At 38.0% G+C, this 26539-nt stretch overlaps 1 protein-coding gene across 1 annotated transcript; it reads left to right on the top strand.

Moving 5' to 3' along the window:
• Positions 1-18103: 18103 nt before the first annotated feature.
• On the top strand, positions 18104-19915 carry LOC311098508 (general transcription factor II-I repeat domain-containing protein 2A-like; the record flags this gene model as incomplete). The annotated part of the gene is made up of 1 exon (XM_084138744.1): positions 18104-19915. One exon carries the CDS (start codon positions 18104-18106, stop codon positions 19913-19915), a length of 1812 nt encoding a protein of 603 aa, XP_083994870.1.
• Between the last annotated feature and the right edge of the window lie 6624 nt (positions 19916-26539).

The following is a 26539-nucleotide window of genomic DNA, read 5'->3' as shown; positions in this document are numbered from 1 at the left end:
TATATGTCAGCCTCTGTTTTCATTTAATTTCTTGTATTATTAGAAAGATTCAGGTCTCAAATCTTTAAAATTGAAATAATGGTTACACAAAAGCAAATTCTATCACTTAAAAACAATCTTATCATCACTACTCACCCTTATTTTGAGTTTTTTTTTTTTTTTGTCAGTTTGAAGTGAAAAGACAAAGGGATATTTTTGTGCTTCCTGAAATAAAACTCTTTAAAATCTCAATCTACATGCTGCAAACTTCAGTGCACTGTAGAACGTCTAAAACATAACCCTAATAAATGAGACTATCCTGTGGACAAAAATGATAAAAAAAAAAAAAAGCACTTTGGTGCATGGCACCCTCACTGGTTATGTAGCTATTATTGTATTATTAGAAAGATTTAGATCAATCTTGAAGCTTATTGGAAGAGTTACCCAAAAACAAATTCTATCATCATTATTTACTCCAAAGTCATATAGGCCTACCACTATTTTTACAGTGGAACACAATTTTGGGAGGGCAATTTTGAAGAATCGTTATGCAGCTCTTTTCCATACAATGCCTTTTCATATAGTCACCATGTCTGTAAAGCTCCAAAAAGGCATGCGTGTCACATGAGTATCCATATGGCCTTATACGCTGTATATGTCCAAGACTTCTAGCTTTGTATGAGAAACACTTGTTTTTATTCACTGATTGTATTTCCATAGAAGTTTCCAAGGAAGTACTGTGTCTATTAATGGGTGAAGCTAACGTCTTCAGCTGGTGAATGTCTTTCCGTCTGGTGAATGTTTTATGAGCTGTTTGATGAACTGAACAATACTTCTAATCTAAAGCATTTATTAATCTTAGTTAATGTTCATTTCAACATTACTAATACATTATAAAACATTATTAAAAGTTGTATGTTATTCATGGACCTAAGATAACAATGAACAGTTGTATTTTTCTTTTTTTACTAACTTTAAACAAGGATTAATACATTCTGTAACACATTTATTGTTCATTGAAGTTAATGCATCAACTAATATTAATTACAGTTTTGTACAATTGCTAACACACAATTCTGCAAACTAGGCTGGTTTTATCAAAATACTACACAATTCACAAAACCACACCGCAAAATACCTAATACATCCTGCAAAATGAAGCACTGCAACCAAATATAGCATTATCAAAATCAAACTTTTGCACGAAATGGCACACACTTTATTCATATTAGCAGATTTTTGTCTAACCAACTACACACTGTTGGGCATGATGAAAAGCACTCTCATCTTTAGTATGCTTTGCCATAATACTAAAATAGTTCAAATTGTAGAAAATTCTTCAGATTGTTCACATGCACAGAAATATTTGCAGATACACACACATGCTGTTGAAACATTTATTTTTTTATTTTTCACCAAACAAGTCAGTGCAACATGCACAGCAGATATATTTACATTGGACTGAACAAAAATATGCTCACAAAAAACAGTAAACTGAAAAAGATTGAAGTGTTAACAATTAACCATTGAGGAGTTTGGCCAGGTGCACATGTATTGGCCAATCAGCTCATGTAGTGTCATTTTGAATGGCAGTGTTTTGAAATGGCAAACATGTGACTTTATGTCAGATTGTTGTGTCTTATGCAGAAAACCGTGTTCAGTGCATTTAAAAAGTGCCATTTTGAATTGCAAAATGTGTGTAGAGCAGAAAATGTGTTGAGACTTGAGAAGAGGTTTTGCTCTCTGTGTGTCAGTTTAAATAATTGTGCTGTGCATGTCATTTTAGTGTGTTAGCAATTGGAAAAAACTGTAATGGGACCTTATTGTAAAGTGGTACCGAAACAACTAATGAAAGGTATTAACATCTTACCATCTTTGCTGCTTACATATCTAAACTACAGTATATTACTGTTTATTTTTTTATATTGTATCCATTATATAATGCAATTAAATTACATTTATGTGATAAATTTTTGTGTTACATTAATACATGTTGCTTTTATGGAAGCAAATGGCATATAGTGTTATTTTGCCACAGTACTGTAATGGCAGGATTAAAAAAGCTTCCTGAGAGAAAGACAGAATCTTAAAAAAGACAGATTGATATAACCTCAGTGAGATATTTGACCTTTTTACCTAATAATACCAGTTGAAAGTTGAAACCTTAAGATTTTGTGCCTCTTTGGCAGCTGACACCTTTCAAATAACTTAAATATTTTAATAGATATGCTATGCTTATCTTTTGGCACTTAATGACTTGCAGGCCTATCTACAATGTCTAAAAATCCACATTTTTCTATGCACACAAATGGGCTGTGTGACCAATAAATAGACTATAATGACAATATATGATTTGTGTATATTCTTGAATCTAAGAAAAGTAAATGGACGGGCATAATTGTACAGAATCAAAACAAATGATTAATAAATACGATATTGTTGAATTTGAATTCACACATAGGGGAGAAGAGTGAGGGGGTTTGAAACTGAGAAACATAGAGTGAATATAAATAGTAGACTCGATCCATATAGCATATTAACATTTCATTTAATACAATAGTGCTCAACAAAAATCATTTAAAAAAATCAACAAAAATGTCTGCAGTGAAAAACACTTGCCTGGATTTGTACTAGACCATTGCCAGACTTGTGGCTTTCACTCCATTGTGTTTCAGATTAGATACAACCACATGCATTTTTCTATATACAACTATTTTAAGTATTTTAAAAGCTTGCCAATGATTTTAAGCTTCTGTTTCTTTAGTACCGTAATAGTTTGAGTAATTCAGAGTCTTGGACAGTAAACTCTCAATGTGCTGAATTATGCTTATAATACACCAACACTCTTAAACACAAACATGTTTTGCACTGATTACATAAAAACACAATATGAGTTGGGTTAATATTAAATAGAAATGCCTGTTTTGTTTAGTTTTTTTATAGGAGAGATGAATTTCAGCATGAGTATAAAAGAAGCTGAGTGAAATTACTCCAAGAAACTTGCTTGCTTGTAATTTTGAAGTCTTCTAGAAAAAATATATCTGTATAATCTGCATATTATCTTCAAATGTACAGTATCTTGTCTTCATGTAAATCATATAATCCCATAAACTTGTGAATGATTACCTGCCCTGTCCTTGAGAATCCAATTAATTAAGATGAGTGTTATCAGTGTGTGGTATATGACTGATAATGCAGAGACTCAGGAAAGAGTGACCGTTGCCATAGGGAACAGGAAACATAAGGTGTTACGTGATAAATATGAGAATCTCTTATGAAAGGGGTTATGCTTTTTTTAACAGGGCTTGTTGTATAAATTGAACTTATCTGTCGGCTAATGAATAAATGAACATACAACATATAACTATTTTTAGAGGCACCTTTTAACGCTTTATACAATCCAGATTAGCTTCACAGTGATAAACAGTAAGTGATCAATGATGCAAACTTAAAATTCAAACTCTAAAATTCAGTTCAGTTAGAAAAACTGTAAAGTTGATCAATTATCAAATGTTTAATTCAACTAAGCAGCTCTACAGAAAACAAAAGTGTCGTTATTTACTTTGAGTCAGTTCAGTGTTGATTCAGTTCAGGTTAGAGATGAATTTCTCACATGACTTTATGAATGTCAAACCACCAACATTTTCATGGACTATGTTAATATCACAACCAGTAAAAATCCTAATTATGTCAAACTTGAGATTTATTAGTTTGATCAAACTATTTAAAGAAATGAGGAAATATTATTTGAATGGTAAAAATCTTGCAAATGCTGAATAATGACAGGGGTTTACCAAGCAAAAGGGGATCTGAGTAAGTAAAAGTGAATTTGAATCACATTTCAGTTCAGTCATCCCAGTTAAATGCAACCACTGAGAGGGGCTTTCCATTTGTTCTGCTAAAGGTGAGTGTACCTTTAACACTTGTTTCGATCTTCAAACGCATGATGCATCCTGCCATCAGAGAGCGAGTTCTTCAGCAAACACCTGGCTGGACATTGAAGACTAGGCACAACAACTTTATTATTTTAGGTGTGGTGCCACACAATGATTATAGTTTCTTGAAGGGTGTGTGAGAATGTTTTTTTCTTTAGTGTCATTGTTTGTTCTTGAGTCTGAGAGTCTTGTATTGTGTTTTTACTGTATAAGCTGTAAAACGGTTGTAAAAACACCATAAAAAGCAGTTTTGGTTTATGCACTATACTAATAATGGTAACACTTTATTTTGATAGTCCACTTTAGACATTCTACTAACTATAAGTAACTTTGCAACTACATGTCAACTAGCAGTATTATTAGACTGTTTGTTTAATATCTGCTAACACTTTATTGTGATACTCCACAACAGACATTCTACTAAGTAACTTTGCAAGTACATGTCATCTTATTACCCTAACAGTTTGCTAATAGTCTAATAAGAGTTAGTTGACATGTAGTTGCAAGTCATCGAAATAAAGTGTAACCCTAATGACTTGAAACTTTCAGGAAAACAAGTAATGCATCTGCATGCAGTTATTTAATAATATACTCAGATTTAGTTTAAGTGAACTGGTTTAATGCATTTTAGTTTATTTTAGCTCAAGCTTAATTAGAAAAAAGCACCCTCTTCCAGCATGCATTGGGGCATAGATAATTAATATATGTACATTGTTTGACTGTTTATTTTACATTGTTGTTAATTACATTGTTACATTGCTCTTGTCACAGTAACTTGTCTTGTGATGTAGGAGTAATTTTTTTTGGACTAAATGTAATAAGTTAAAGAAAATGTTTAAAAGTAAAATGCCATGCAAACTTTTAACAGTTTTAAGTCTTGTGTATTTCATGCAAGGGGTCAGTTTAAGTAAATGTGCACGGATGAAGATTTGCACAGATTACACGCTGTACACTTATTTAAACGCACATATAGACATGGTTATGCACACACAAATTAACTTCTGAACATATAGTTTCTTTATGGTGAGACAGTATGCTGAACTTTACCCAGGATGTTCTGGCAGGTGATAAACTATCAGGTAACTACATCTTTTCCCTGCTTATAATCTTTTATCCTTTTATAAATGTTATCTTCTTGGTTAAAATAGTGTCCAAATATCTTTACATTTGATTAACTAAAAATTATAAATTTCTAGATTGCAGGGATGTCTTGAAAGGTTTAGCATTTCTGCTTTTTGTACCAGTGGGTGGCAATATTTCACTGATATTGACTGATTTTGACTTCTAGAATATTTTTGTATGACTTGTTTGACATATAATAATGTAGAATCTTTAATATGTCATCTTCATTTTATTTTTATAAAGTTTCTTTCTTTTACATTTTTCAAAACTCTCAATTATTACCAGGTTTGAATTATATTTCAAAGCCTACTGTACACAAATGCACACGCATGACTACGTGTAATTTGATGGTTTGGGTACATGGCAAATTTTCCGATGTGCTCATGTTCATGTGATGCCCTGCCACTGTCATGGTTAACCACTGAGTGGACTAACTTACTGTGACGATGTACTTGGACATCAAGACTCCGATCTAGAGGAAGTAGCCTGCCTGAACCCTCTTGTCTGCATCTGACATAACCTTGATGTCTTGAAACAATTGATGAACATTGGGAGTTCTTGATTTTAACTAAAATGAGAATTTAGGACTGTCAAATTAAAAAAGAGTTAGGAGTATTGGAAAAAAAAGTGGTAAAACTTTATTTCGATGGTCCACTTTAGACATTCCAGTAACTTTGCAACTACATATCAACTAACTCTCATTAGTAGACTGTCTGCTTTATATCTGCTAAATGCTAACACTTTATTTTGATGCTCATCCAACAGACACTCTACTGACTAACTTTGCAAGCATTTATTACCCTTTGTTAAAGCGTAACTCTCGCCAAAATGCAACCTAGGGTCTTTTTGTGAATCTACCCGAGGCAAACTTTAGTTTAAAAGCATAATTAGGATGGAAACGCTACTTTTAAGATTGACCGTATTTTCGTTTTCGGTCAAATTGCCTTTTGAACGGGAGTGCTAGGGGCACTACTATGATAGCATCAAAATCGAACCAATCAGGCCGCTTCGCGCTCTAGCGCATCATAGCCCGCCAGAATGGACGTGGCTTGTAATTATATAAGGGCCCATTTTTCGCCATAAAAACCAGGTTAAAATCGACTGAAGTGATCGATCTAAGCACAGTAGCATGGCGGGTTATGCAATACTCGTTCCTTTCTCTCAGGGAACCGAGGTTACGTTAGTAACCGAGACATTCCCTTTAGAGAGGTCTCTCGTATTGCGTAAGCTTACGCTATGGGAACCCCATTTAAGATGCTGTGCGTGCTTAAAACTTCACTCTCCACTATAGCCCAGGGAAGAAGTCCCGAGGCCCAAAGTTATGAGTCCTATAGAAGCCAAACCCATGTTGGGCTCTCTATAGGGAAAACAAGGAATGGGTCTCTGAGAGAACCAGTCCTTATAATTCGTATGACTAGGACCAGATAACATTGGCCTCATAGTTGTGTGCTTTAACATTTATTATATCAAAAGAACCTTTGCTTGCAAAGCAGGAACTTCCAGGTTATAAAATCTGAGGCCGGCCGCCGCACAGATATCTTCAATCGGAATTCCACTCGACCATGCCCGAGATGAGGCCATGCCTCTCATGGAATGAGCTCTGATGCCTATGGGACACTGGAGGCCCTTAGACTCATAAGCCAGCAAGATAGCGTCCACTATCCGGCTTGATAATCTCTGCTTTGTGACCGCAAGCCCTTTGGAGCGACTGCCAAACCATACAAAGAGCTGTTCTGACTGCCTGAACGGGGCAGAACGCTCTAAATAGGCTCTGATGGTCCTAACGGGGAAGAGCAAATTTGCATCTCTCATCCTCTGACGAAGGAAGAGCTGATAGTGAAATGACCTGTGCTCTAAACGGAGTGGAGAGCACTTTAGGAACATACCCATGCCTTGGCTTAAAGGGGTCATATAATGTCATTTTTGTACAAGCTAATATGATTCTTCAGGGTCTAAATTAAAAGTTTGTAATATACTTTAATTAAAAATTCTCATTAGTATTGTAATAAAACACTAATTTTACCTGGTCAAAAACAGCTCTGTTTTCAGCACGCCGTTTCAGTGCATGTGTCTTTAAATGATAATGAGCTTTGCTCACCCTGCCCCTCTGTTCTGTGCGTACACCGTTTAAAATAATAATACAAAAACCATAACGCGTTGTTCATTATAAACGTGGGATTATAAATTATATTGAGAACGTCGTACATAGAAAACATGCCATAATGTACCCTGAGTGTAAAAATAGCCACATTCATCGTGAAGCGTGCAAGCTATTTGCAAAGATTAATATAAAGATTAATATAAAGGTCAATAAAACGTTACACTCACTTGTTCTTCTGGAGGTTCAGCAGGAACACGAATAGTTGGTACTGATCCTTTTTTCTGGAGCAGCTTCTTAGCAAAAACAGCTTTATACTGACCCTCGTTTGTAAAGCAGTCTGGTGAAATGATTCGCGCAAACATGACAGCATTGACGTTGATCGTGGGGAATATTCCCTTCGAAAACAAACTCAGCCACTGCGTCTTCAGCTGTACGGATTTAGGAACATCATCAATATGACCGCTGTGTTCGTTATTACACCCAAGAACAGAACACCACAATCGTTAGACGCCATTCTACTCAGCACTCCAGCTATCAACAATGAACGCGCGTCGGCGCGTGCTATGATTGACAGCTCGCTCACGGGGGCGGGTCTGTGTTTGAAACGCTGCTGTCAATCACCCATCGTGGGAGGGGCGTCGATATTGTGACGTCACAATATCGAACAGCTTGATTTGAGACAGGAGGAAACATATAAGGAGATTAAAAAAAAAACACTGGATGGATTTTTATCATTTTATGATGGTTGTGTACAGGCACTGCCAACACACATTTCAGTACAATCAACTTGTAAAAGTGCATGTACCATTATATGACCCCTTTAAGGACGACTCTGGAGTCGTAAGGCCCAAACTCAAGTGGGCACGCATAGTCTGCGACGCTTTCTGAGCCTCGGTGTAGCATTCAGCGAAACCTTTGATTGCTGGCCCGAACAAACCGGTGGTGGAAATAGGGGAGTCGAGAAAAGCTGCCCTATCCGCATCCTTGATCTTCGTTAGGTTTAACCAGAGATGACGTTCAAGCACTGTCAAGTTTGCCATGCTCCTGCTGGTCACCTGTGCGGTTGCCTTGGTAGCTCGCAGAGCTAAGTCAGTAGCGCTGCGCAGGTCTCTAAAAGCTTCCGGTTCAGGTCCAGACTCGTCCATCGAGCGGAGAAGTTTTGCCTGGAAAACTTGGAGGACAGCCATGGTATGAAGCGCCAAAGCAGCTTGGCCAGCGGAGGTGTATGCACGGCCCGCGAAAGCTGAAAGCAAGGCTTGGACGGGTGAGTCCCTTTAGCTTTCAATCACGTGGCGGTGGGTGGGCAGAGGTGTGCGGCCACCGCTTCCTCGAGGGGAGGTATCGCCTCGTAACCTTTTTCAACAGCGCCGTCGACAGTCGATAGCGTTGAAGAAAATGAAGGCTTTAGACGAGCTGAATGCTTTCCACGACTTTGTGTCTTTCTGTCGGCGCCCCTGCAGGAACCATTCGTCCAGCCTGCTACACAAGGGCTGCACAGGCGAAGACCACTCGAGCCAGAGGTCTTTGACGGCCTTAGTCAGCACGTGGAGAAGCTCTGCGTCGAGGCTGGATCTCACATCACTCGTGCTTGCGTTGAGGGGGCGGGGTCGGTCACAGAGCCCGTCCATTCCTCGTGTTGAGATGCAGCGAGAGAAAGACTGTCATCTTTGTCGTCCTCCTCGTCTGATGCCCCAAAAGAGAAGAGACCGGCCGCTCGCTGAGAGGGGCGCTGGTCCTCCTGTGTGAACAGGACCGACCGAGGGGGTTTCTCTGGGCGAGAGCGAGGTGTGCTCGCTCGTAACAGTCCGCTCAGACATCCTTTGTGCACGGCGTTTCTTCTTGCACGGCTCGAGCAAAGGGAAAGGAGCGGATGCAGGAGCGGATGCAGGGTCGTCGGCGGCGAAACTGGACAGTCGAGCCCACAGTGTAGAGAGCGCCATCTCATCGCACTCCGGGCAGCCGCCCTTAGAGAGTGCAGCTTCCGCGTGGTCACGGCCTAGGCAGGAAGCGCAGAGGATGTGGCGATCTCCGCCGAAGAGCGGGCCTCTGCACGAGGAGCAGGAGACCCAAGGCATTTGGAACAACGCCTAAGAATTTGCTCTTTTAGAAAGAGAGTCGCAGCGGCGAATACTCTAGCTTGTTTTTTAAAAAGGATATAGCGCCGGATGGCACAGCAGAACAGCGGGCTGAAGGTGGCGTCGAGCTGAGCAGGAGCCGGCGTCCTCAGACTGCGTTGCAGGTGCGTATTCCGCTGAAAAGCCTTTTCGACGGCGGCTACGGCTTCAAATCCAGAGGTCAGCGAAGTGAAGACTCGCTGAAGGAGATTAAATCTGGTTTTAATGGTGAAAAATGGGCCCTTGTATACAGTGGGGAGAACAAGTATTTGATACACTGCCGATTTTGCAGGTTTTCCTACTTACAAAGCATGTAGAGGTCTGTAATTTTTATCATAGGTACACTTCAACTGTGAGAGACAGAATCTAAAAGAAAAATCCAAAAAATCACATTGTATGATTTTTAAATAATTCATTTGCATTTTATTGCATGACAAATAATAATTGATTATATTGAAGCAGAACATTCTCACATTCACTTGCACTGACAATTTTTCAACCTAGAGGTCCAGTGGGGTTAGCGGAAGGGGCAGGACTTACCAGCTCTATAAGGTCCCATGAGCCGGAAGCGGAGGGGAGGGACTTAGGCTCAGCTAGGTGTCTGCTGTGCAGCTGCACTGTGTGTTAACATTTTTTGGCTTCAATATTCTCGAGAAAATGAGTTTTTCCATAGCGTAAGCTTACACAATACGAGAGACCTCTCGAAACGGAACATAGTTTGTGTACACAGAGTTTACTAAAAAGAAAGGTTTTGAACAACTCACTGTAGCTGATGTTGCCGGCATTTTGTCAGTCAAAAATATTTGATCTCCGAATGCGAATTAACTCCATAGGAGGAAATGTCATGAAGTTGTAATTTCAATGAAAAGCATGATAACGTAGCCACTTATCTTTTCTATAGATATAGCTACAATATCTATTCAAATAATAATAATAAACAAGGGGTTTCATGCGGCCGTACACACACACACACACACCTCTCTCCCTCTATTAAGTTTTTTATGTTCAAAGGAATGGCTACTGTTCTCTGTCTTTTAACAAATCATTTGCACACACATTTCCGTCATTTTTCTATCGCTCTCTGTGTTTAGCGTGAAAGTTCAAGTGATTGCCGCCGGCTCGGGATAAAATTTGTGCAGGACAGTAGCTGCTTTGACGCGATTATCAGTTTAACTGTGTCAGAACTCGCACGGTGTACGCCAGCCTTTCCACTTCGTAATATCTCATCTATGGCTACATTCAAGACTCCGCTAAAAACATATCCATTTAATATGTATTTTGGATAATGTGACTATGTCCTTATGTTATGTGATTGTAATGTGTGTGCGGGTGTGTGTAAATGTATTGCAATGTACAAATGTAAAGCAGCCTTGAGCTACGGAAAGGCGTGCATAAATAAAACTACTTCTTCTTCTTCTTAAGTTAACAGCACTTTGTGTTTTCTGTTTTTAAACCTGTCTCCCTCAACGAAACTTAAAGGAAGTATATACCCAGCTAACAGGGAACGTTCCCAGAACTTTCACTAACGTTCTTTAAAAGTTGTGTAAATGTTAGCACAAAACGTTATTAAAATAATGTTTTCGGAACGTTCATACAACGTTATTAACGTTCTTGTAACGTTGAGAAAAAAACGTTCTTAGAACAACGTTCTTGGAACGTCTTTATGACGTTATTTGTGATTGATGAACGTTCTCATAACGTTGATAGAAAACGTTCTTAGAAAAAGGTTCTTGGAACGTCTTTTTGACGTTATTTCTGATTGATGAACGTTCTCATAACGTTGATAGAAAACGTTCTTAGAACAAGGTTCTTGGAACGTCTTTATGACGTTATTTGTGATTGATGAAAGTTCTCATAACGTTGATAGAAAACGTTCTTAGAACAAGGTTCTTGGAACGTCTTTTTGACGTTATTTGTGATTGATGAACGTTCTCATAACGTTGATAGAAAACGTTCTTAGAACAAGGTTCTTGGAACGTCTTTTTGACGTTATTTGTGATTGATGAACCTTCTCATAACGTTGATCGAAAACGTTCTTAGAACAACGTTCTTGGAACGTCTTTATGATGTTATTTGTGATTGATGAAAGTTCTCATAACGTTGATAGAAAACGTTCTTAGAACAACGTTTTTGGAACGTCTTTTTGACATTATTTCTGATTGATGAAAGTTCTCATAACGTTGATAGAAAACGTTCTTAGAACAACGTTCTTGGAACGTCTTTATGATGTTATTTGTGAGTGATGAAAGTTATCATAACGTTGATAGAAAACGTTCTTAGAACAAGGTTCTTGGAACGTCTTTTTGACGTTATTTGTGATTGATGAAAGTTCTCATAACGTTGATAGAATACGTTCTTAGAACAAGGTTCTTGGAACGTCTTTATGACGTTATTTCTGATTGATGAAAGTTCTCATAACGTTGATAGAAAACGTTTTTAGAACAACATTCTTGGAACGTCTTTTTGACGTTATTTTGTGATTGATGAAAGTTCTCATAACGTTGATAGAAAACGTTCTTAGAACAACGTTCTTGGAACGTCTTTATGATGTTATTTGTGATTGATTAAAGTTCTCATAACGTTGATAGAAAACGTTCTTAGAACAAGGTTCTTGGAACGTCTTTTTGACGTTATTTGTGATTGATGAAAGTTCTCATAACGTTGATAGAAAACGTTCTTAGAACAACGTTCTTGGAACGTCTTTTTGACGTTATTTTGTGATTGATGAAAGTTCTCATAACGTTGATAGAAAACATTCTTAGAACAAGGTTCTTGGAATGTCTTTATGGCGTTATTTGAGATTGATGAAAGTTCTCATAACGTTGATAGAAAACGTTTTTAGAACAACATTCAGGAACGTATTTATGACGTTATTTTGTGATTGATGAAAGTTCTCATAACGTTGATAGAAAACGTTCTTAGAACAAGGTTCTTGGAACGTCTTTATGACATTATTTGTGATTGATGAAAGTTCTCATAACTTTGATAGAAAACGTTCTTAGAACAAGGTTCTTGGAACGTCTTTATGACGTTATTTCTGATTGATGAAAGTTCTCATAACGTTGATAGAAAACGTTCTTAGAACAAGGTTCTTGGAACGTCTTTATGACGTTATTTGTGATTGATGAAAGTTCTCATAACGTTGATAGAAAACGTTCTTAGAACAAGGTTCTTGGAACGTCTTTATGGCGTTATTTGTGATTGATGAAAGTTCTCATAACGTTGATAGAAAATGTTTTTAGAACAACATTCTTGGAACGTCTTTATGACGTTATTTTGTGATTGATGAAAGTTCTCATAACGTTGATAGAAAACGTTCTTAGAACAAGGTTCTTGGAACGTCTTTATGACATTATTTGTGATTGATGAAAGTTCTCATAACGTTGATAGAAAACGTTCTTAGAACAACGTTCTTGGAACATCTTTTTGACGTTATTTTGTGATTGATGAAAGTTATCATAACGTTGATAGAAAATGTTCTTAGAACAACGTTCTTGGAATGTCTTTATGACGTTATTTGTGATTGATGAAAGTTCTCATAACGTTGATAGAAAACGTTCTTAGAACAACGTTCTTGGAATGTCTTTATGACGTTATTTGTGATTGATGAAAGTTCTCATAATGTTGATAGAAAACGTTCTTAGAACAACATTCTCAGAACGTCCTTATAATGTTATTAGTATTTTCTGAATGTTATATTTAGGCTATCATAAAACGTTCTGGGAACATGTTGTTTGCTTCTTAACAGTTTACAATCACTAGATTTGTATAATATGACTATATATATCCATATAAACATTTTAAACATCACAGTAGTTTATAACACCACCCCAATAAACCAGCACTATATATATTTTTTTTTAGTGTTTTTAGTAATTGTTGTTTTGGTGTGTTTGAGTGCTCATTGTTACAATTACACAGCAAAAGTTCAGTGACATTTTTATTTGTGTATAGTAGAAAGCAAATACTGATCCTGAAATAATGGCATAAAATAAATGTGGAAAATTGAACTAGACAATACAGGGAGCAGACTACACAGTGAACTCAGAGAAAATGCTACGCTTGAGTAAAAATAGTTTGTGAATAGGCTACTACAAATGATGCCCATGAAAGAGATTGTGAACGCATTGAATAGGATATGTTTTGTTGGTTAATAGCATGCTACTATTACACAGTAGTGATAATGTTAAGCACCAGAATGAAATATAATATTCAGAAGCAAACAGCATAGCTGACTTACAGATTCGGTTAACATGCACAAATGAGTAAGAGTGACGATTCAGGGAGCAGGCTACACAGTGAACTCAGAGAAAACGCTACGCTTGAGCAAACAGTGTGAATAGGTTACTACAAATGATGGCAAACTGCCCATGCAAAATCAGTTTTTGTGTGTGTTTTTAATAATTTTTGTTTTGGTGTGTTTGAGTGCTCATTGTTACAATTACACAGCAAAAGTTCAGTGACATTTTTATTTATGCATGGAAGAAAGCACCAAGGAAAATTTAACTACACGATTCAGGGATCAGGCTACACAGTGAACTCCGAGAAAAGCTGTGAATAAAATCTATTCAGAAGTAAACAGTGTAGCTGACAGAGCGTTATGCCAGAATGTTTAAACAATTACCTTCTTTTACCGATATATTTAACAATATCTTTTGCATTTCTAATCCAAACAACGTCAAACTTTACACTGCACTTACTTGTGCCCGTAGCAAAAAACCTGTCAAGTTTGAAAATGTTGTTAACAGACAGACAGACCTTCCTAATTTATAGATAGATGTATAGATAGATATGCTTTTCACATACAGTGAGGAAAATAAGTATTTGAACACCCTGCTATTTTGCAAGTTCTCCCACTTAGAAATCATGGAGGGGTCTGAAATTGTCATCGTATGTGCATGTCCACTGTGAGAGACATAATCTAAAAAAAAAAATCCAGAAATCACAATGTATGATTTTTTAACTATTTATTTGTATGATACAGCTGCAAATAAGTATTTGAACACCTGAGAAAATCAATGTTAATATTTGGTACAGTAGCCTTTGTTTGCAATTACAGAGGTCAAACGTTTCCTGTAGTTTTTCACCAGGTTTGCACACACTGCAGGAGGGATTTTGGCCCACTCCTCCACACAGATCTTCTCTAGATCAGTCAGGTTTCTGGGCTGTCGCTGAGAAACACGGAGTTTGAGCTCCCTCCAAAGATTCTCTATTGGGTTTAGGTCTGGAGACTGGCTAGGCCACGCCAGGACCTTGATATGCTTCTTACAGAGCCACTCATTGGTTATCCTGGCTGTGTGCTTCGGGTCATTGTCATGTTGGAAGACCCAGCCTCGACCCATCTTCAATGCTCTAACTGAAGGAAGGAGGTTGTTCCCCAAAATCTCGCAATACATGGCCTCGGTCATCCTCTCCTTAATACAGTGCAGTCGCCCTGTCCCATGTGCAGAAAAACACCCCCAAAGCATGATGCTACCACCCCCATGCTTCACAGTAGGGATGGTGTTCTTGGGATGGTACTCATCATTCTTCTTCCTCCAAACACGTTTAGTGGAATTATGACCAAAAAGTTCTATTTTGGTCTCATCTGACCACATGACTTTCTCCCATGACTCCTCTGGATCATCCAAATGGTCATTGACAAACTTAAGACGGGCCTTGACATGTGCTGGTTTAACCTTCCGTGCCATGCATGATTTCAAACCATGACGTCTTAGTGCATTACCAACAGTAACCTTGGAAACGGTGGTCCCAGCTCTTTTCAGGTCATTGACAAGCTCCTCCCGTGTAGTTCTGGGCTGATTTCTCACCTTTCTTAGGATCATTGAGACCCCACGAGGTGAGATCTTGCATGGAGCCCCACTCCGAGGGTGATTGACAGTCATGTTTAGCTTCTTCCATTTTCTAATGATTGCTCCAACAGTGGACCTTTTTTCACCAAGCTGCTTGGTAATTTCCCCGTAGCCATTTCCAGCCTTGTGGAGGTGTACAATTTTGTCTCTAGTGTCTTTGGACAGCTCTTTGGTCTTGGCCATGTTAGTAGTTGGATTCTTACTGATTGTATGGGGTGAACAGGTGTCTTTATGCAGCTAACGACCTCAAACAGGTGCATCTAATTTAGGATAATAAATGGAGTGGAGGTGGACATTTTAAAGGCAGACTAACAGGTCTTTGAGGGTCAGAATTCTAGCTGATAGACAGGTGTTCAAATACTTATTTGCAGCTGTATCATACAAATAAATAGTTAAAAAATCATATATTGTGATTTCTGGATTTTTTTATTTAGATTATGTCTCTCACAGTGGACATGCACCTACGATGACAATATAGCCGCTTTCCGACCGGAGGAACCTTTTCACAGTTCCTAGAACTATTGGCTAAAGTACCCGGATGTCGGCGTGTTCGCACCGCAGGAACTAGGAACGATTTTAGTTCTAGGAACTCCATTTGTAGGAACTAATTTAGGTCCTACTTCAGAGTAGGGTCTAAACCAGCACTATAGGAACTATCCGTGACGTTAGTGTACACTGATTGACCGAACGCACGCGGAACACCAGCACCCGCCATTTCAGCTAGAATGTAAACACACAGATTATAGCCTATATATTTACTCCATAAACTAACTATACAAACATGGAAAACAGTGATAGATGGGTCTCTAAACCTTTATGCTGAAGAGAAAATCCAACGCAACTTTGAGGGGACCAAGCCTAACTTGATTATGTTTATCTGCCCAGCTAGCAACACTGGACATCAACCACACGGCATAGGCTAAAAACCTTTTTTCATATACTGTCTACTTTATATAACAGTTCTATCTAATAACATATTAAACAGTACTGTTAGACAGATTGCTAACTAATAAACACAGAGAATGCGAGCATTGTTTGCTCTGGCGTTCTCAGCGCCGCCAAAATAAAGGTCCGTCGCGCCGTCAAAATAAAAGTCACCGTGCTTGCGTCACTCCCTTACCCCTCCTACCAGTTCCTATGGCCACTTGGCCAGTGCGAACGCAAACAGCAAAACCGAGTTTGGGGGAGAGTAGTTCTTAGAACTGTTTAGAAGTGGACAGTTCCTAGAACTAAGTTCCTATAACTACTTGGTCGGAAAGCGGCTAATTTCAGACCCCTCCATGATTTCCAAGTGGGAGAACTTGCAAAATAGCAGGGTGTTCAAATACTTATTTTCCTCACTGTGAAGCACTGTTAAATATATTGAAATACATTTTGAAAATATATTATTTCAAAAATACATTGAACATACATCTTTTAAATTGTTCCTCATGTTACATCTGTAAATATGTGTACATATTGTGTATATTTCACAAAATATATTCATGCCTTAGCCTATATCATGTTTAGTTTTTAATAAATGTTTTTGCAATTTTATTTCTACACCACGTTAACCATTTATAAAGCTATATAATATTATAGGCTATTACATATTACATTATATTATAATATAGCCTATTATAACCTACTATATAAATGATTTTGTAAACATACACTCATGCTTCATATACTCATTCCGTTTACAGTTTGGTGATGGCCACTAGCCTATACACTTAATAATGTAAACCTCACATTTCAGGATATTTTATCTGATTATCAAATAATTCCCTCCATCAATTCTTCTTTTATGTAAATTCTGCGTGACTTCTAACGTTACGTCTTTTAATTGGCCCGCGCACTCGAGTTACATTTGAACCAGATTTGAACTGAGTTACCATGGAAACGGGCGGGGAGCTCAACTGACGACAAGCAGCAACTCCGTCTCTCACCTGGAGCCGGTAGATCTACGCCCCAAGCACTGTTGTCTTCGCTAATTTCAGGTAAGTTTATTGAGTTTTGTCACCAACATTACACAAATAGTACATAAAAATGTTTCTGACACATTCTTTCATGTAAATGACACGCTTCCGTTGAATATTTACTTTATAGAAATGGTTTAGTGCATACATGGGCAATATACGGCCCGGGGGCCGGATCCGGCCCGCATATTGCTTCAATCCGGCCCCCGCGATGCGCTCGATGCACTCGCAATTTGGACATTCATTATTTATATGAAAACCCCAAATCGCACGAAAATCACACACAAAACACATAATCGTACAAATACTTAAATCGTGCATTTATTAGCTTCTTGTTTCAGTGAAGAAATGTCACTTTAGCTTAGTTATCACGCATGAGAATGAGGAAGTGTATACAGGACGCGTCATGAACCACGTGACGTGAGATGATTGACAGGTCAAATCTGACGCAAATCAGGAAGAGACGCATCTAGCTCCGTTCGCTGTTTGAGCTCTTCAGATCGCATAATTCAGTGGAAAATGAATAGAAATGTTTTTCTGTATGACGAAATATTTTACTAACATGTGATAACTAATCATTATTTCTCCAAATATGCGCACCATTGGACTAATAGGCTGTATTTTTTATGTATTTGAACACAAATAAACCGGAGAAGACGAGAATAAATGTTGTGTGAGTAATGATTTCTATTCAAAATAACGATCGTTACAGATTAACTATTTTGCACTCCTGGCATAAATTAAGAAATGAATGTCACTGCAAACCAGTTTAATCATAAACAGTGGTCAAATATCGAAGCTGGAGTCTTAAACCTTTCTGAAGTTTCTAAAATGATGCTCAGATTGTCCAGAAGTAATAGTGTGATGTTTTGACGAGTAATGAATTTTGAACAACAATAATCTGTGATCTTTGACGTGTAAGGGGTTAAAAACAATCCAACAGATGTCGCTGTGTGAAATTACAATTTGCGCCTTTACTTCTCTTCTTCACTCCTCAAAGTAACAAATTCTAAATGGCTGGCGGCATAAAAAAATTGTCAAAATGAGTGCAGTAAAAAAGAGAAAAGTTGACTCTGAATGTCGAGCATTCAATAAAGAATGGACGTCAAAATATTTCATCACAAACGTCGGCTCAAAGGTGATTTGTCTGATATGTCAGGAGAGCATCGCTGTCTTTAAAGAATATAATATTAGCAGGCACTTCAATGCTAAACATGCTAATTATGCCGTGAATTTCTCCGCAAAGGAGAGGGAAGAAAAAGCCACGAGATTGTCCTCCAACTTAACTGCCAGACAGAATATTTTTACCAAGCAGTCTAATGCACAGGAGTCAGCAACAAAAGTGAGCTATATGGTGTCACACAAAATTGCCAAACACAGCAAACCATTTTCAGATGGTGAGTTTGTAAAAGACTGTATGGTAGAGGCAGCTAGCGTGCTGTGCCCTGACAGCAAAAGTCAGTTCGAAAATGTGAGCCTGTCTCGCCGTACAGTTACTCGTCGCATCGAGGTAATTGATGATGAGCTGACATCTGCATTGCTAAAAAGGGCCACCGATTTCACATACTTTTCAATAGTGCTGGATGAGAGCACTGATATTAAAGACACTGCCCAGCTGCTTATATTCATCAGAGGTATTACTGACACATTTGAAATAGTGGAGGAGTTTCTTGCGATGGAATCACTGAAGGGGACAACAAGGGGTTCAGACCTCTATGATGCGGTGTCAGGATGCATGCAGAGAATGAACCTACCGTGGGCGAAGTTACTGAACGTGACCACTGATGGCTGTCCAAACCTCACCGGGAAGAACACTGGGCTATTGCGTAGGATACAGGACAGGGTGAGAGAGGATGACCCTAACTCAACTCTGATTTTCTTGCACTGCATCATTCATCAGGAGGCCTTGTCTAAGTCGGTGTTAAAGCTTGATCACGTCACCAAAACTGTGGTGAAACTTGTCAATTTCATCAGGGCCCGGGCGCTTAACCACTGCCAGTTTATCCAGTTGTTGGAGGAGAGTGAGGCAGAACACACTGATGTCCCATACCACTCAAACGTCCGCTGGCTGAGCCTGGGCACAGTGCTACGCCGTGTGTGGGACCTGAGAGATCAGATAGGGGTGTTTCTGGAGAATGTCGGGAAGGCTGGTGACTTTCCAGAACTTGAAGATTCTGATTGGATGCTTGACTTTGCATTTGCTGTGGATTTAATGGGCCATTTGAATGACCTCAATCGGAAGCTGCAGGGGAAGGATGTGTTCGTGCACGAACTGTATTCCTACGTACAAGCATTCAGAGCAAAGCTGACCCTGTTTTCCCGACAAATGACAAACAAGAGCTTTACACATTTCCCAACTCTCGCCACAATGAAGCATGTGCCATCCCGACTCACTGTCAAATACACCACTACACTCGAGGATCTGCACACTGAATTTAACAGGCGTTTCTCTGATTTCGGAAAAATTGAAAAAGAGATGGAGCTGGTGTCCGCCCCCTTTTCCTTTGACAGCGACCAAGCGCCTCCGGAAGCTCAGCTTGAGTTGATTGACATGCAGTGCGATCCCACTCTCAAGGAGAAATTCACCTCGTCATCATTGGACAGGTTTTACGGTGCATTGAACGAGGGCAAGTTTCCTAACATGCGGAGGCATGCGCAAAGGATGCTCGTTTTATTCGGGTCCACGTATGTATGCGAGCAGACTTTCTCTGTAATGAACTTTAACAAGTCATGCTACAGATCACGACTAACCGACACACACCTGTCGTCCGTGTTGCGCATCTCAACGTCGAACACGACCCCAGATTTCAGTGACTTAGTAAAGAAAGGCGATCGTCTCAATTGTTCACATTGAGTTACAGAACACCGACAAAAAGCTCTTCATCTCAGTTGCATAGGCCGAAATACATTTTTCTAAAGTAGGCCTAGCCAAAGTTCCATTAAGTTACCCTTGATTGATGATGTTATTTTTACAACATTGTTCAGTTTCATGTTGCCATTTCTTATGCATGTCCCGTAGATAGTGATGATACAGCTAAATCAAATTTAAATTTTGTGAGATGCATAGGCCTATATAGGCCCTTTATATCTTTCAAGCAAACATACGTGTGATGAAGTTGATCTGCACTTAAATTGTGTTCTATTTTATAAAAGATTTTAACAAAATATGTGAAAGAAATTACAAAAAAAATTAATAATCACAACTGAAAACTGAATATGTTTTTCATTCAGTGATGAAGGTCTCCCTCTGATATATAGCCTCAATTAAATGAGATAATTCCAAGCCAGATTGCCTGAAGTCTGTATGTTAATGTTACTTGCACACATACATTTGCAGTTTTGTTAATAGTTTTCTATCTTGAAAAGCTACAGCTGGTATGAATGACAGTTGAACAATATGCAGGGTAGTGTAGGAAATGAATCCTTGAAAGTAAATCCAGTTATTGTAACCTTAGAGTAGCCAGACAGGCCTAGCAAAAATAAGTATCAGGCCTTGAAATAGGCTGTCAAAGTAACTGTAGAGTAGCCTTATACATATTTTGCATTGCATTAATTTGTACCATTTAATCATGTAACTATGTTTAATTGCAATTGTCCAAAGTGTGGCCCTCCGTTTACTTTGCCAAAGTAACTGTGGCCCTCAGACTAAAACTGTTGCCCACCCCTGGTTTAGTGTCTTTGGGAAAAGTCCGTTAGCATCTCAACTTTTAGGCTAACGTTAACTAACGATAGAGGTAAGGTTAGGTTGATTAGACTTTAGCTGTAAGTTTAGGCTTTAGGCTTTTAATCTTATGTGTTGATTTGAGGTTTTGTAAAAGTTTTGCTGCCAATTTTTCAATGTGAATGGATGTAAACTAAAAAGTATTCACTGGATGGTTAATTCATAGTTTTCACGTGACGGAATGCCCACCTGGAGGGCAAATTGGGGTTTTATAATGCCATCGTGCCTAGTATTAACATTAATGTCACGCAACCGCTTAATTCGCAGGCAAGTTAAGTTGAATCACCGTTTTATATGAATGTGCTCTTTTAATTTAAGCATACAGCCGCACACACACACACACATACGTTACACACAGATTAATAACCTTACTTAAAAAAAATTATATATTCCTGGACAAGCTACTTTTTTTTTTTTTTTTTTTACAAGTGAATGAACGATTTATTTGTCCAAAGGACAAGTACAAGACCAGGGTTAATGCCAAGCCCTGGTTTATACATTTTTATAATTTTATTATAAAAACTTCAGAAGACCTTTCTCAATGCTGCTATTGTCATACAATGAAAGTATTATATTCCTACTTCCATAGTATGGCAAATTAGTACAAATTAGAAAAGTTTAGTAGGTACAGTATTTTGATGCACATTATCTTATCCCCCCAATGATGGAAGTTTTCATTTTCAGGTGTAGCTAATCCTTTACAATGTGTTATTAAACCTTTCCATTGTATAACATTTGTAAGCTACATTTTAATCTTGTGTGGTTTAATATTTATAGTACTCAAAGCACAGCCTAAATAACTTAAGGGTTAACATTTATGGAGTAGTCACACTGTTATTATTAAATGTTTATGAAATAATAAATCACCATTAGTAACATCAGTCAATCTGTTCACTTTACAGACAGGGCATGAAGAGACTGGACCACAGACTGGACCCCAGCATGAAGAGACTGGACCACTGACTGGACCACAGTGCTAGTTTGGCACCCCCACACTACTTATATTTAAGGGTTAGTTCACCCAAAAATGTATATTCTGTCAGTAATTATACACCCTCATGTTGTTCCAACCCCTTAAAGGATAATTCCGGTATTTAGCACTTTGAGTCTCTTTTCTGGTTTGTTTTGGATGAACTAGAGTGGTGGACACAGAAATGTTGACGATGGGTCCTGGCTCGACTTTTTGACTTGTTTAGAATCGCCTTTGACCACTTCAGAGTAATAATAAAAAAAAAAAAAATCTGTGTTATTTGCTATAGTGGAACTATTTTTTCAGATAACTCACAACTGCGTATAAACTTCCGCTCGATATTTGAGTCTGAAGCATCTTTTTCGTTCCCGGTAGCGCAGTAATATCAACGAGCAATGAGTCCTCCAACAGAAATCAATGGGATTTTACAAAATGGCAAATAAAACACGACAGAAACTGTATTTCGCTACGCTACTTGTTTTTAATCATCAACGAACACCACAAACCACTCGGTGAGTTGCACAGTTTTGAAAACGAACGTTAAGGGTTGTTTTAAGGACATGTTCGGGCATGCCCGTAGTCAGCCACTCTGAAGCGGTCAAAGGCGATTCTAAACGAGTCAAAAAGTCGAGACAGGACCCATCGTCAACATTTCTGTGTCCACCACTCTAGTTTATCCAAAACAAACCAGAAAAGAGACTCAAAGTGCTAAATACCGGAATTATCCTTTAAGACTTCCGTTCATCTTCAGAACACAAATTAAGATATTTTTGATGAAATATGAGAGCTGCCCAGAAAGTTAGTAAAGACATTGTTAAAATAGTCCAAGTGACTGGCTCAACCTTAAGTTCAAGCGACAACAATAATTTTTGTGTGCAAAAATAACAACTTTATTCAACTATTCATTTTCTTATGTGTGGGCCTCTGAGTGAGTTCACAAAAGTGCCGCACTACATCGAGACCCATCTGCGTCATCTTCTCAGTTCTTGCTGCTCTCGTGAACTCTAAGGCTGGGACGATACAACTATCTCCCGATTCGATACTATCACGATACTTGGGTGCTGATACTGCTGGTATTACGATTTTTTTTTAAGAATTGCGATTCGATATTGCGATTTTTATTTTATTTTTAACAATAGACCATCAGAAAATGTTAAATCATACACTTTTACAGACTGTATAGGCTACATGATGTATAAGATGAGTCATATTTACAAAAACAATTCATCACATCTTTCTGACTTATTTCAGAAGCATCATACAGTTAGTACTACATTCTCTTTAATAAATGATTCAATAACAAATACATTTTGTAACATTCACTTGTGTTTATGCGCCCTAGGTGCCTCGCGTTTAACTGCCGGCTGCGCCTCACATTTTTGGAGTTGAAAAAAAAATCAATTTGAATCGAATGAATAGAGAGGCGGGTCTTCCGTTGTAGTGATGAAAGCTACAGTTGCTTTGAACGCCAGAGAGTGCAATGATGGAGGATAAACTTGTGGTGCTCTCGCGGGTTACCAGGAGCTTAATGACTTCACGAATCGTAACTACCACAATGTTAACAGAAAATAAACAAAGTTAATAAAAGTCTGATTTGACGTTTACTTGACTGACAGGACAGCTGTTTCTGTGTTTGCCTAGCAACAAAAAACGCAGTTCACTGCTCGTTCTGTGTGATTGGGGCAGTGCTGTGCGCCTCACGTTTTCGAACCGGAAAAACGCGTTAGGTGTGATTGGGGCTTTACTCTATTTTGATCGCTATCATAAACATCAGTGTTTATATTTGAAATTTAAACTTTTATCCTAGTACTTCTATGATAATTTGAACTAGCCTATTGTATCACAGAAATAATGATACTGTGAGGTTGAAAAGACTGTTTGTGAAGCTGTTTCATGACGACTCTCTCCGGGTCAGCACAGCTTTAAATGTTGCGATATGATTTTGTCAAAGGTTTAATAGACAGACGAAATGGAAGCAGATTGTGTGGGTGTTTGAATCGAGATCACATTTTTTTAAATATGAATCGTGCAGCTCTATTGTCTTATCTCTCTCCCAGTATATGAGTAGCGCGAGGGCTTATCAATGCATTTAATCTCACGTCGCTTATACGCGTCCACTTGAAAGGGATATTACGTTACTCGACACTCAAAATTTAACAACACATTTCATCCTTTGTTGGAACGAAAGTGACTTACTTCGGTCAACCTCGTCTATAAGCAAGGACAAAAATAAAGCAATTTAATTTGAATTAATATCGATTCTGTAATAAAAAAATAATCCATTTTAAGATTGTTTAAAAAACAACAACACGATACCTAGCCTAGGTGAATCAATTTTTTCTCCCAGCACTAGTGAAGTCACTCAGAGGCCCATACGGAAGAAAATGAATAGTTGAATAAAGTCTTGATTTAGTTTTTTTGTGCATAAAAATTATTGTCGTCACTTGATAAACTCACCAGAATAAAATTGCCTAGAAGCCTATGGAGGAGTGAGCCAGCTCTCAGATTTCATCAAAAATATCTTAATTTGTGTTCTGAAGATGAACTGGAGTCTTACGGGGTTGGAATAACATGAGGGTGAGTGATTACTGACAGAATTTTTTGGTGAACTAACCCTTAAACACCGTTTTCATTTCATTTAAATGCTTATATGAAAATATTTGTTGTTGTTTTTTTAAGCTATAATGTAGTGTTTAAAATGTATGATAATCATATGAAATTCGCTTATAATTCACATGGTTGTGTTAATAAAAAAAATAATAAAGTTGGACGAATTGTGCAGAATTTTTTTTCTAACCTTAAAATAACATTTTAACTTGAAAGAAAGTGGACATTTTAATGTTCTTTGAATGTTGTATTGTTAATAACATTTTGGGGGAAATAACGTTGCAGGAATGTTATGCTTACCTTAAGATGATGTTCCAGCAACGTTATGCCAATGTTCCGGCAATGTTATGCTAACCTTAAGATAACGTTGCATGAACGTTATGCTAACCTTAAGATGAAAGTTATGCTAACCTTAAGATAACATTCCATGAACGTTATGCTAACCTTAAGAATGTTCCAGCAGCGTTATGCTAATGTTCCGGCAACGTTATGCTAACCTTAAGATAACGTTCCATGAACATTATGCTAACCTTAAGATAATGTTCCAGCAACGTTATGCTAATGTTCCGGCAACGTTATGCTAACCTTAAGATAACGTTCCATGAACATTATGCAAACCTTAAGATAATGTTCCAGCAACGTTATGCTAATGTTCCGGCAACGTTATGCTAACCTTAAGATAACGTTCCAGCAACATTATGCTAACGTTCCAGCAATGTTTTTCTAACATTAAGATACCATTCCAGCAACGTTAAGCAAACTGGACATTTCAACATTTTTAGAACATTTCAAATCAACGTTCCCACAACGTTCTTAGGACATATTTTTGTTAGCTGGGTACCTCTCAAAATCATTTTGCTATCAGAAGTTATCATCTCGGCTCACGCGGGGCCCAGCTTCGCTTGCCTGCAGTGAAGGACAGCTGTCTTTCCTCAACGACTGGTGTTTGGATTTCATGTGATTTGTCATTGTGGTGATGATATTATCTCAGATTCATTCATTCATTTGATCAAAAGTAATTCCATTTTGTAAGATCATTTTCATCATTTTCAAATAATTCCAAACTTCGCAAGGCAGACGACAACATTATGTGGTCAAATACAAACAACTTGTTAACACGCTCCACAGCGCCGCCCAGTGCATTTAATTATAACTGCGAGTTAGTGCTTGGGATTTATCATGGATTCACTGCATTTACGGCCAGCAAAACAATGTAGTAACATCGAATAGTGTTTTATTTTTCGAATAATAATTACACACCCCTACTTTAAAGCACATGCAAATAATTAACTTTTGTGAATTGCTGTGTCCCATGAGTGTAACTCTACCTCTGCATTAGCATGTGATGATGTGAATGCACGTCACGTAGTACAGTATGTTGATATGGAGGCGCCAGAACTGCAACTGATAGAATGCACTGTAAAACGATACTATTATAGGGGAGCGCGGGGCATTACACATTTTGTTTTTGGCCAATGAGGGGGGTCCCATGGGAAATCAGAAAATTCAACTGGAAATAAGTTTGTTCAGAAAATATTAAGCACGATTTCAAAAATCTTTGGAATGCCCAGTGCCCTAATATAGATGGTATTAAATGTGCCACTGCATTTATTGGACCACACAGTTTTGTTCTAATAAAAAAAAAAAAAAAAAAAAAAAAAGACTCTAGACACGCCCCTGCTAGGATTTTTGTAATCTACCATTTTCGTACAGTTGCACTGACAGTGAAAGAAGTGCAAATGTTACAACTTACCCCATATGCGGCCCACATCTGGTACGCGTTGAATCCACATGTACCAGATGTGGCCCAGATCTGGGCCGACACTATGTTGCTGTCTGGGTTACTTGTAACACTTGTGTGTAACACACATAATGCAGTACTATTGTATCTGTATAGTTTGATATTGTTTGTACATCTGTATAGATAGATATCCATACATCCATCCATCGTCCAATCATCCTTCTATTATGGATCCATATCATGGATGAAAGAGCTTCAGTTTTGCAATAAATAAAATAATCAAATATTGTAATTGCTATTGAATAATATTTGTGTGTGGCAGCTGCATGCAAAATTATTATTATTATAACAGTAATAATAATAAAAACGAGCTCAAAAATCACATTTTAAAGGGTTTTAAAAAATGTATTGCATGAAAAACAGGCTTTTTAATAAATAA

This window comes from Abramis brama (assembly GCF_963993115.1).
Source record: "Abramis brama genome assembly, chromosome: 16".
Lineage (NCBI taxonomy): Eukaryota > Metazoa > Chordata > Actinopteri > Cypriniformes > Leuciscidae > Abramis > Abramis brama.
Note: the sequence above shows the minus strand (reverse complement) of the source record. Positions and strands in the feature narration are given on the sequence as shown.